Genomic DNA, 12,921 nt, shown 5'->3' on the forward strand with positions numbered 1-12,921 from the left:
GCGATTCCTGTGCTATTTCAGGGTGTTGCTATGGTGTTGCTTAGTTGTTGTCTGGGTTTTGCTACGCAATTGCTTTGGTATTCTAGGTGGTTGCTATGGTGTTGCTTAGTTGTTGTCTGGGTTTTGCTACACCATCGCTTTGGTATCCTAGGTGGTGCTATGGTGTCGCTAAGATGATTCCTGTGCTATTTCAGGGTGTTGCTATGGTGTTGCTTAGTAGTTGCCTGAATTTTACTAAGCAATTGCTTTGGTATTCTAGGTGGTTGTTATGGTGTTACTAAAGCGATTCCTGTGCTATTTCAGGGTGTTGCTATGGTGTTGCTTAGTTGTTGTCTGGGTTTTGCTACGCAGTTGCTTTGGTATTCTAGGTGGTTGCTATGGTGTTGCTTAGTTGTTGTCTGGGTTTTGCTACACCATCGCTTTGGTATCCTAGGTGGTGCTATGGTGTCGCTAAGATGATTCCTGTGCTATTTCAGGGTGTTGCTATGGTGTTGCTTAGTAGTTGCCTGAATTTTACTAAGCAATTGCTTTGGTATTCTAGGTGGTTGCTATGGTGTTGCTAAGGTGAATCCTGTGCTATTTCAGAGAGTTGTTATGGCATTGCTTAGTAGTTGCTAAGGTGTTGTTAAGCAATTGCTTTGGTATTCTAGGTGGTTGCTATGGTGTTGCTAAGGTGAATCCTGTGCTATTTCAGAGAGTTGTTATGGCATTGCTTAGTAGTTGCTAAGGTGTTGTTAAGCAATTGCTTTGGTATTCTAGGTGGTTGCTATGGTGTTGCTAAGGTGAATCCTGTGCTATTTCAGGGGGTTGTTATGGCATTGCTTAGTAGCTGCTAAGGTGTTGCTAGGCATTTGCTATGGTGTCTCAGGTGGCTGCTCAGCTCAGGATGGAAGCACCGCCCTTACTATGAACGAGGTGGATGATCGGGGTGTTTGATCGGGGAGTCTGACTGGAAGTCACCTCTTTTCGTCCATCTAGTAAATGCAGCAGGGCTTCAGAATGACTGTCTGAGAATGGGGAAATCACTCACACTGGAGAGCTCTGGCGTCCAACTTGCTCAATCTTTTAATGAAATGTCCAGCCTGAGCAGAGGCACGATGTACAGAGCGCTCCCTCAGAACAACACAGCGCTTCAGTGTATTGCTGCAATACAAACACACTCCAGTGCCCAAAAGGGTTTCAAATCCTCACACAGCACTTCTGCACCACTCTGCCCTCCATCTACAGCACTGCTACCTATGATCAGCCCCCTCCTTTAACACCAGAGCAGTTCTAACAGATCTGTCCTCCTGTTCCTCACGTGCACTGCGTTCCCTCCCCCCGACACAAGAACAGCAAAATAAAAAAATAAACAGATGGATTTTGGTGGATTTAAATGTGGCACAAGTGCACTTAAATATGAGTTCTGTTAGATCAGACGCCTACACGCTTCCTTTCTGAAAACGATGCAGAATGTTTTAATTAAATTAAATTTGACTGTTGGTTGTGATTTTTTCCCATTTTTATTATTAATTTTCTTTTTCTTCACACCCGATTCGATGCAGCAGTCTTTTTCGTTTCGTTACTTGGAGTTGTAGCCGACGAAGCGCTGGTTCAGGGGGTTCTCCGGAGATTTCGTCCACTCTTTCTTCAGCTGCTGTTTCAGCTGAGACAGGCGCATGTTGGGGTTTTCCATTTTAAGGCGGGGCATGTTGGCGTCTTCGAACGCAGCGTAGGCCGCCTTCATCCGCCGCTCGGGGTGACGGTCCAAGTCCTCCTTAGTGCTGCAAAACAAACAAACAGCAAACAGGACATTAACAGAGATCCTAATCAAACACGTAACCCTCTGTAAAACGGTTTATCCTTAAAGTTTCTCCAGTGCAATAAAGTAAATGTGTTTTTTATTTTGTATATTTGTGTGTTTTTACAACAGTGAGGGTCTATACACCTACATGTCTACTCACCTTTACCCCTGTGTTCATGTGATGTGACAATAAACCAGATTTTATTTGTTTTTTCAAATTTCTCAAGCCATTCTTAGTTCTGTTATCTCTTAATATAATTTATTGTACTGTTTTTTGTTTATTATTATTATTATTATTACTGCAGCATTTCAGACAATTATAAATGTTTTATTATAACTTTTATTTCTACTTTAGAATTTTTGTAACCTTAATTTGTAACCTGAATTTGCTACATTGTAAATGAGGGTTCCCTTCATGTAAACCTGAGGTTAAATAAAGAATGATGATGGTGATTGAAATGGGGTGGAGGAATACATGCAGAGCACTGTGCAGCAAAATACAGACCCCAAAGACAATACCATTTTCCATCAGTCCATATAAAACTGAAAGGATGCAGTGAGTGGTGGGCTTGGAGAATAAAACTAAAACCAGACGACGCAGTGTTTACATGCTGCGGTGCTGCTGAACGGCCACAGGGAGCAGTGTTTATATACAGTACCTGAGCACAGCAATGGCGTCTTCGATGGTTCGGGCCGAGCCTTCTTCTGGAACGATCCGGTTAATGTTCTCCTCCAGCGGTTCATCCAGGTGGGTTTTCTCTGCAGGACGAGGATGGAGATAGGATAGGGTGGAGTGAGGAAACGGTACCTTTCTGGATCCCCGACACTCCCTTAAACACTCTTTTCTGATTTCAGGGTTAAATAAACCCACAGTGAGTCGCTCTGCTCCCGAGTTTTACCACCGAAAGGATTCAGCAAGTCATTCTGACAGACTGTGATACTCTGCTGGAACTGTAGGGGGCGACTGGCTTACTTTATATCTTTTACCTTCTCTAGTTACACTCCTTACATCATCTCCTTTTGTTTTTAGAATTGTTAACTCCACAAACACACACACACACACTCTCCATATATGTATTTATGTATGTATATTTTATATATATAGTTGATAAAAAAGTGCATATAGAGTAGGGTATAAAGTATAAAGTGGGGCTGTTCATAAGTGTGTATGAACGTTGTGTAATTCGAGCAGAAGGCAGTGAAGAGATATTTATTGTTATATAATTATTACAGTCTAAGCTCAGTGTGCACATGATTGTGTGTGTGTATTTTCCTCTAGACTATTCCATTAAAGGTACAGTGACAAACAGCTGTTTAATACTGAAAGGAAACTGGTTTTGGTTCATAAACACCCTCAAATGTTAATAGTGAAGCTCTGAGAAAAACACACTGCAGTGCTTTGACACTGTGCCCCACCTTTCTCATTGGGTTGCTGTTTCAGCGCCTGTTCCTTCTGCAGGTTCTCCTCTATCTGCGCCCGAGTCACTTTCCCCAATGGTTCTTTAGGCTGTTTCCCTCTAATCTTAGAGTCCTCTTCATCCAGGAGCCGCTGGTTCTCCCTCTTTCTCTCCAGCGCCTCCAAACGCTTCTTCTCCTTATCATCCTGCATGATGAATAAACCACGGTTGAGAATTCATTACATTCATTTTATTTGACACTTAAAATTCACCCACTTTCCACAACTTTCAAGGCCATTTCAAGGACTATTGTTACCCTGTGCATCACACAGTATAAAATTCAATAATAAAAGTTCAAGCTGCACAGCAGCATCACGTCCTAGTATGTCCTCTAATAGGCCTGTGCCCCAAATTCCATCGCTGTATATTTATGCCTACAGCCCAAACCTTTAGAGATTAAAAAAAACAAGCAATTAAAGTCAAGGACATTTTACTGCACCCTCCACCACTGAGCAGCAACACATGGAAGTGCAATTACACAGTAATAAGAGATAGACAGGCCTAGAGAATCATTTCTCACCTGTGGTAACTCTAAGGTCCACAGGAGGCACATAGGGGGCGCTCCATAATATGAATATAATGTTCATATGATCCACACGCTCATTCTGACAGACTGTAATACACTGCAGGAAGTGTAGGGGGCGCTCTATAATATGAATATAATGTTCATATGATCCACACGCTCATTCTGACAGACTGTAATACACTACAGGAAGCGTAGGGGGCGCTCTATAATGCTTTATAATGTTCATATGATCCACACGCTCATTCTGACAGACTGTAATGCACTACAGGAAGCGTAGGGGGCGCTCTATAATGTTCATATGATCCACACGCTCATTCTGACAGACTGTAATACACTACAGGAAGCGTAGGGGGTGCTCTATAATGTTCATATGATCCACACGCTCATTCCGACAGACTGTAATACACTACAGGAAGCGTAGGGGGCGCTCTATAATGTTCATATGATCCACACGCTCATTCTGACAGACTGTAATACATTAAAAGAAGCGTAGGGGGCGCTCTATAATGCTCTATAATGTTCATATGATCCACACGCTCATTCTGACAGACTGTAATACATTAAAAGAAGCGTAGGGGGCGCTCTATAATGCTCTATAATGTTCATATGATCCACACGCTCATTCTGACAGACTGTAATACACTACAGGAAGCGTAGGGGGCGCTCTATAATGCTCTTAAATGTTCATATGATCCACACACTCATTCTGACAGACTGTAATACATTAAAAGAAGCGTAGGGGGCGCTCTATAATGCTCATATGATCCACACGCTCATTCTGACAGACTGTAATATACAACATGAAGTGTAGGGGGCGCTCTATAATGCTCTATAATGTTCATATGATCCACACGCTCACTCTGAGAGACTGTAATACACTACAGGAAGCGTAGGGGGCGCTCTATAATGCTCTATAATGTTCATATGATCCACACGCTCATTCTGACAGACTGTAATACACTACAGGAAGCATAGGGGGCGCTATATAATTCTTTATAATGTTCATATGATCCACACGCTCATTCTGACAGACTGTAATACATTAAAAGAAGCGTAGGGGGCGCTCTATAATGCTCTTATAGTTCTATATAAACACAGATCACTGCAACTCCAGAACAAGTGGTCTAGAGCTGTGGTTCTCAAGCCAGTTCCTCTGATGGCCCACAGAGCTGCCCAATCCCTTTGTTGGGAATTAGGATCAAGCTAAATGTAGACCATCTCGAGGCCCTGAGGGCCACTGGCCTAGTGGAAATTACTGTTCACACCTCTGGGCCCCATGGAGGAACACCATCTTCAGAAAAAACATCATAAAACACACAAAGTGACTCCACCTTGAGCTGGAGAGAAGCTCCAGAGGCTCCGGTGCCACACTAACACAGATTATATTATTATAATCGAGGCGTGCTCCTCCCCAGGAGATGCACTCAGCCCAAATTAACATCTAAAAGCCCTACATTTCAAAGTCCCAAGACTCTCTGCAACAGGCACCACCTCTCTGCCTCTTCCCACATCATGAACAGGAATCAGAGTGTTTCTGTAGTGGAAAGGCATGCAGGACTATTCCCTAGGACAAAGCTAGTGAAGCGTAGGGGGCGCTCTATAATGTTCATATGATCCACACGCTCATTCTACTGGTCTCCGATTGTACAGGTGGATTTTGCCAGTGTGTAATTAGTAAAGTGGCAGTGCTGGCAGCTTCAGGCTCCCTGGGGCAGATGCCCAGCGAGGGATCAGGTGACGATGTCCAGCAGAAGCGGGACGACAGTAACAGTATGGAGCTTCTCTGCACTCTCTCCACTGAAACGCCAGGAGAACCTGCCAACACTGCGGCCTCACTCCTCTCTGCCAACACTCTCTCAATAATGCATCAGAGAAAGAGAGGACGGAAACTCGCTCACCTGTAGATAACATGATAAGGATTAACCAGGCAGGTGTCAGTGACCCTGTTCACACCTGCAGGTTTCATGTAATTATAGATTCTAACCTTAGGAGATGTAAACCACATGCATTTACACTCCTGTACGCTTCCTATAGCGTATTCCAGTCCATCAGAATGAGCATGTGGTTCATATGAACATTATAGAGCATTATAGAGCGCCCCCTATGCTTCCTGTAGTGTATTACAGTCTGTCAGAATGAGCGTGTGGATCATATGAACATTAAAGAGCATTATAGAGCGCCCCCTACGCTTCCTGTAGTGTATTACAGTCTGTCAGAATGAGCGTGTGGATCATATGAACATTATAGAGCATTATAGAGCGCCCCCTACGCTTCCTGTAGTGTATTACAGTCTGTCAGAATGAGCGTGTGGATCATATGAACATTATAGAGCATTATAGAGCGCCCCCTACGCTTCCTGTAGTGTATTACAGTCTGTCAGAATGAGCGTGTGGATCATATGAGTGTAGTACACTACAGTCTGTAGTTTCAGATTAAACCACAGAAGCTCACACACAAACAAACCTGACCAATCACAGTAAAGGTCTAACACATTGACATTGAAAATCTAAAAATAGGCCAATCACAGCAGAGCGCTCACATGAAAGAGTCCCGTCAAAGCACAGGACACACAGCATAGACAACTGGGCCAATCAAAGAGATCACACACACACACACACACACCTCAGAGCTAAATAAAGCTACTCCAGGGAAACGGTTATACACATAAGTGAGAGAGAGAGTGAGAGAGAGAGAGAGAGAGAGAGAGAGAGAGAGAGAGAGAGAGAGAGAGAGAGAGAGAGACAGATGTAGAAAGTGATCACTCTCCTCACAGCAGAACCAAGAGTTTACGTAAATGTGAAGAAAATCAAGACAGAAGGAATTAAAGAGAAAATAGAGAGAAAATGAAGGAATAAGAGAGGAGACTCTGGTATATTAGATAAAGCCTCGTGTTTTATAATAAACTGTTCAGGACAGTCTCAGCTCTCTCTAAAAGGAGACCCCATGTAATCGAGAGCACGGTGCGAAGAGGGACTCCAAACCTAAAGCTGAAAAACTGAGGTCAGATTTTAGGAATTCTTCATATTTCCTGTGAAAACTTTTTCCAGGGTCTCAGCTTCACTAAAGCAGAGGAACGTGGGTTTAAATCAGTTTCTGACTGTCTACTGGACAGATGCACACAGACCCCCCAGTTAGACAGGGCCAGAGGCGTGTCGACTCGTCTTCACAGCCTCGTAACTCCGGAGGCGAGTGATGTACGATCTGGCAGCAGATATAATGACGTATTTCTGTGCTGCGTTCCCAAAGAAACACCAAGAAACCGTGCATTTGATGTGCCGCCGCGTTCGTAGACTCGGGGGTGAAAGCACTCGGGGGGGCGCAGAACTAATGCCATGTGTGCTGCAGAACTAATGCCATGAACAGACCGAAGGTGAAGCAGCACTGGGCTGTAACACCTGCCCGGTTCCTGACGGCAGGGAAACAATCAGCGGAACAGTGATGTTCTAATGAGAGTGTGGAACCTGCCAAACTCCCCTACCAAACTTCCAGATCCCCTAACACAGGAGCAACAACACAGACAGACGAGGAGAGAACAGAGGACAGTCTTTGGCGCCCCCCGGTGGTCCCTGATAAATCTGCAGGACTGATCCGTCAGGACAGGCCGTCCTCTAGTCTCCACTGCGTTCCTCCTCCCACTCTGCAGACGGCTCAGACAAAACGTAATACAATTACAGAACATTAGCTTAATCAAACAATTACCTAATTACCCCCTTATGCTCCGGGACTTCTATTACGCCCTATAGATTACAAACCAGTAACCACATGCAAAGTAATGCAAACTGGCTGAGCTGTTCCTGAGTTATAATGGGGGGAGGCAGGAACCATCGGCGGTTCCGAGAAGTTTAAGAAGATAAGAGCTGTTTAATTGCAACACAGACAATAACGAGACTCCATCACGGTCAAGACTGCAGCCGGGTTTGTTCCCGACTGTGTGCAGCAGCAGTGTGTGTACTGTGTTAACTGTCTCACGTCCAAATTTGAGGCCGAAACCAGTCATGAAATATTTAGATAAAAAAAGAAGAAAGAAGAAAGGAATGAAATATGAATAAATAAAGATACAGAGAAAGAAAGTCTCCAGTTTCAAAATATGATATAAACAAAATCTGAATTCAGTGAATAAACAGAAATGATGGTTAAAATGTGCAGAAAATGAAATATTTAAGTTTCCTGCAGAGAATTTATTCACTTATTTACACACGATCACCTCGCAGATAACACAGATCCCGAGGACAAGCCCTGATTGGTCGTGAGCTACAGGAGACGCTGTTAGCAGGTCCTGTAGCCCTGGCCGCAGTGCTGGAGCAGGTTATGAAATCGAGTGTATTAAACAGATAAACCCTTCACTACAGGCTGCAGCTCAGGACGTTCTCCTCACGTCGGCTCCTCACCTTCCTCTGCTCCTTCTTCAGAACGTGTTTGTCGCTCTCCTGCCAGAGAGCGTCCTCCAGCTCCTGCTGTTTCCGGGCATCAGCGGCAGCTTTGGCATCCGCCTTCCGCGCCCTCGCAGCCGCAGACTTGGAGTTCTCACCCTGGAACTTCTTAGGCATCCCTGGGCCTGGCCTACAACACACACACACACACACACACACACACACACACACACACACACACACACACACACACACACACACACATTATTGTGTTGCAGCAGGGAGTGTAATTCACTTTAACTCCACTGCAGTAAATACTGATCATGCTTTAAGCGCCCCCTCATGGTCAGCTGTACACGTGCATTTCTGGACATTGTGAGAGCTGCAGAAGCTTGATCTGAAGGTGGAGCAGCATGTAAGCGGAGGTGGTAGAGTAACACTACAGGACTTTACACTAATATGACTCTATGGGTTCTGCAGCGTCACACAGCAGCAGTTCTGGAGAGAGGTTCTCCTCCTGCAGCTCCACCACCAAACCTCCATAGTGCAGCAGCAGCAGCGCTCCGGCCCGGAGTGGGAATGACGGAGACGCCCTGTTAGTTCTCCCTGTTCCAGCCAGTGGAGCATCAGCATGAAGCTGCTGGTGTAAGGTGGAGCTGATGCAGGGGGACGGTTTAAGGTGGAGCTGATGCAGGGTGACTGTTTAAGGTGGAGCTGATGCAGGGTGACGGTTTAAGGTGGAGCTGATGCAGGGTGACGGTTTAAGGTGGAGCTGATGCAGGGGGACGGTTTAAGGTGGAGCTGATACAGGGGGACGGTTTAAGGTGGAGCTGATACAGGGGGATGGTTTAAGGTGGAGCTGATACAGGGGGATGGTTTAAGGTGGAGCTGCTGCAGGGGGATGGTTTAAGGTGAAAAAAACAACAACATGGTGAAATGCTTTTGGACCAATCAGACTGTGTGGGTGGAGCTATCTGCCGTGTTCTTCATATTAACTGGATTCACTTTTAAAAAGCCTCTTCAGCCGATCGCTCGAACGTCTGCTCCCAGTCTGACTACAGCGTACAGCCAGCCGCTGCCCGAGCTGCCGATTCCACCCTGCACTCAGCTGCTCCAGAACGAGAGGCCATGCAGGGTGGAGGTCACGACCTTTGGAAAGGAACCCTCACTGTAGCTGTGGACAGAATGCAGGTCACCACATTTTTATCATACCAGCAATGAGGGGGACGCCAGGCCACCCAAACGGCACGATAACTCACTGCCAGCCGCCTCGAACCCGTTTTCACACAGAGATGCTCAGAGAATGGGGTTTACTATCGGAGTATGAGTAGTTTACACCTCAAGGCTGATGTGTGTCTGCATGGTAGTCTGCGCAGGTGGCCCGAGCTAATGCGTCTGCATCACTGCAATTACCCTACCTAAACAGTGGTGCTGGGCTTTCTGCTGCACTGTGGGGACTTCTGTTGGAGCTGGATTTGATAGCTGCTGTTACTTTTCCTAAAGTTTGGACCGAGGCAGCGCTCGTCCAGCCCCTGAGACACTAACGAGGAACTGCAGGTAGAGCGGATGATTTGGTTCGGCATCTGCAACCATGATCCATGTTCAACCAACTGAATTTTAAATGGCGGGTAGGAGGAACTGCGATGCTACCTCGTGGACCAATCACAGCTGCTGTGGTCTAAGTTGCTAAAGGGTGTAGTTACGTTTCTGCAGAGGTGAGCGTGAGGCTACAGCGCAGAGGCCATGGCTGCACGAAGGCTGGAGCAGAAGCATAAACTGGCCTGGTTTCCTCCCCTGAACAGTGGAGTATGAGTGCTGATAGCACCCCCTTGTGGTGAATCCTTTGTCTGCTACATGAGTAAGTTAGTGACTATAGTAAATGCTGTGAAGCTTAACTGTTCTTTGTGATACTGAATGTCACTTCAATACGACTTCAGTTTTTATTTGACATAAAAAGAACAAAAAATGTTTCACAGATGTTTTACAGACACTTTCTTACAGATAAACATGTAAGAGTAAATACATATGAAATATAAAAATAAATAAATCTAAATTTGAATCTTTAATTTAAAATGTATAAATTAACGTACTTACAAATAAAAAAGTACAGAAATCTGAATGATAAAAATTTAATTTAAGAAAACCAACAATCTTTTTTTCCTAAAAGGGAATTGAGATTTAGGTTTGCAGATCTACGTCCAATTAAATAAAATTAATCTAGGAGTGAAAGACACATTTAACGTGCAGAGGGTCAGTACTCTGACAGTACTGAGTGTGTCTCTACTAAACGTGATCCCATCCCATTACTGACAGAATTATAGAGATACCATGATCTTTACTTCATTATTGATACGATGTACAGGATCACTTCACTCAATACGATCAACCAGATCAAAGCAAACCGTCCATTAAAAAACGTGTTTGAAGATTTGTAATTTGCTCTAATCTGCACTGAGACCCGCTTTCAGATCTCTCTTTCTCCCTAACGAGGAAATCACAGCGTCCTTCTCTCCATTTCTGACACAGAGGTTGGGAGTTTATGGAGGTCAGATGTGGAGGTCGGGTCTGAGGTTCTAACAGGTCTGAAGGCTTCTGATTAAAGATCTACGGATCAATAACGGACAGCTTATATCTTCAGGACAAAGGTTTACGCCACTACAGAAACACTGAGAGAACGACTGGACACGAGGCTGAGAGACATCTGAGCCTGAAGAACCAGACAGGACCCGCCCCTGTCTCCCGAAAACAGCAGCTGCTGATCAGCTCCAGCTAACCCCTCCACCGGGGTCACGGAGGAGGAACGCTCGTGAGTCCTAATTATTATTATTATTGATAATATACTGTTAGGAGCGGACAGCCTCTCTCTCAGAACCAGGTGAGGCCCAGGCCCGGACTACACTGGTACGCAGTGTAGACCCGTCTGAACTCAGGGGCACTGTTCTCCTGCTCCAGTGTAAACTGGCCGTTCCACCAGTGTGTGTGTGTGTGTGTGTGTGTGTGTGTGTGTGTGTGTGTGTGTGAGAGAGAGTCCAAGAGAGCCTAGCAAACCAGAATTAACCAGTAGGAGCCGGACCCGAACCCGAACCCGGCAGACTCCAACCAGCCCACATTAACTGGTGAACTAACTGAGGAGGAAACCCAATATGATAAACCTACTGTTTCAGGCCAGGCTGGGCGTGCTGAAGGGCTGTCAATCAAACATCCTCATTAGAATATTAGGCCACGCCCAGATGGCTGTTGGACAGACCGGATGGGTTTTGTTACTTTGCTTTATGTGTGATATAACTTCTGTACAACACAGCTTATGATGTAGCTTCTACTGCTCACTTCAGTCCAGAGCTCTTATTGGGGTTTAGTTCGAGTGTTTATTATAAACCTCAACTAATAATAAAAGACAATGAAAGCCTCTTATTGCTGGACTGACCCGGTCCACCTTAACCTCCGGTCCACCTTAAACTCCGGTCCACCTTAACCTCCGGTCCACCTTAACCTCCGGTCCACCTTAAACTCCGGTCCACCTTAAACTCCGGTCCACCTTAAACTCCGGTCCACCTTAACCGCAGCAGCAGGCGCGCTGTGGAGGCGGAGGCTCGGGCTGCAGCGGCTGCAGGATTTAAGGTGGACCGGAGTTTAAGGTGGACCGGAGAGCTCCAGCCTCGCACAGACACTGGATTCAAGATTACAGCTGCCAATAAAGCGAGCATGAGCATTAAATCAGACCGATAATAGCGTGGTAATAACGTGGTAATAACGTGGTAATAGCGTGGTCACCCCGCCACTGCTTTAACTGCCTGAATATTAGCATGATTTAGCATCGCTGATAGCACGAGCTCGCTGGCTACGTGTTCGGCTAACAGGCTAAACACCCAACACTGGGTTCGCGTTTTAGAATATCATCACATCCAGCACGTTATTACCTCCACAGTGCACTGATCTCTGATATCAGAGGGTCTAAATAAAGCCTGGTTTTAATCCGGAAACTGATTTTCCTACACTTTACTGACCTGTCAGCTCCAGCGCCGCTGCTCGCCCTTCTTCTCTCGCTGATGCTGTTGGACTGTTCTACACCTTCTGTCCCCACCTAGTGGACGAGTACTGCAATTACATCGCCCTGCCTCGTGCTTCCACTCACTGGCCACTTTATCAGAAACACCTACCTTGTGCTTCCACTCACTGGCCACTTTATCAGAAACCCCTACCTTGTGCTTCCACTCACTGGCCACTTTATTAGAAACCCCTAATTTGAGCTTCCACTCACTGGCCACTTTATTAGAAACCCCTAATTTGAGCTTCCACTCACTGGCCACTTTATTAGAAACCCCTAATTTGAGCTTCCACTCACTGGCCACTTTATTGGAAACCCCTACCTTGTGTTTCCACTCACTGGCCACTTTATTAGAAACCCCTAATTTGAGCTTCCACTCACTGGCCACTTTATTAGAAACCCCTACCTTGTGCTTCCACTCACTGGCCACTTTATTAGAAACCCCTAATTTGAGCTTCCACTCACTGGCCACTTTATTAGAAACCCCTAATTTGAGCTTCCACTCACTGGCCACTTTATTAGAAACCCCTACCTTGTGTTTCCACTCACTGGCCACTTTATTAGAAACCCCTAATTTGAGCTTCCACTCACTGGCCACTTTATTAGAAACCCCTACCTTGTGTTTCCACTCACTGGCCACTTTATTGGAAACCCCTACCTTGTGTTTCCACTCACTGGCCACTTTATTAGAAACCCCTAATTTGAGCTTCCACTCACTGGCCACTTTATTAGAAACCCCT

General features: G+C 45.5%; 1 protein-coding gene across 2 annotated transcripts; it reads right to left on the bottom strand.

The window, feature by feature from the left end:
* Positions 1 to 1,047: 1,047 nt before the first annotated feature.
* ccdc124 (coiled-coil domain containing 124) lies at positions 1,048 to 12,204 on the bottom strand. 2 transcript variants are annotated; one of them, XM_072681239.1, is made up of 5 exons: positions 12,141 to 12,204; positions 8,155 to 8,326; positions 3,200 to 3,386; positions 2,443 to 2,542; positions 1,048 to 1,763 (listed from the first exon to the last, which is right to left on the bottom strand). In XM_072681239.1, exons 2-5 carry the CDS (start codon positions 8,311 to 8,313, stop codon positions 1,562 to 1,564), a joined length of 648 nt encoding a protein of 215 aa, XP_072537340.1. In that variant the 5' UTR covers positions 8,314 to 8,326; positions 12,141 to 12,204; the 3' UTR covers positions 1,048 to 1,561. The 2 variants fall into 2 exon arrangements, with proteins under 2 accessions (XP_072537340.1, XP_072537341.1); XM_072681240.1 differs by lacking the exon at positions 12,141 to 12,204 and adding an exon at positions 9,142 to 9,302.
* Positions 12,205 to 12,921: the final 717 nt, after the last annotated feature.

The sequence above is a fragment of the Salminus brasiliensis genome, chromosome 6, assembly GCF_030463535.1.
Source record: "Salminus brasiliensis chromosome 6, fSalBra1.hap2, whole genome shotgun sequence".
Classification (NCBI taxonomy): domain Eukaryota; kingdom Metazoa; phylum Chordata; class Actinopteri; order Characiformes; family Bryconidae; genus Salminus; species Salminus brasiliensis.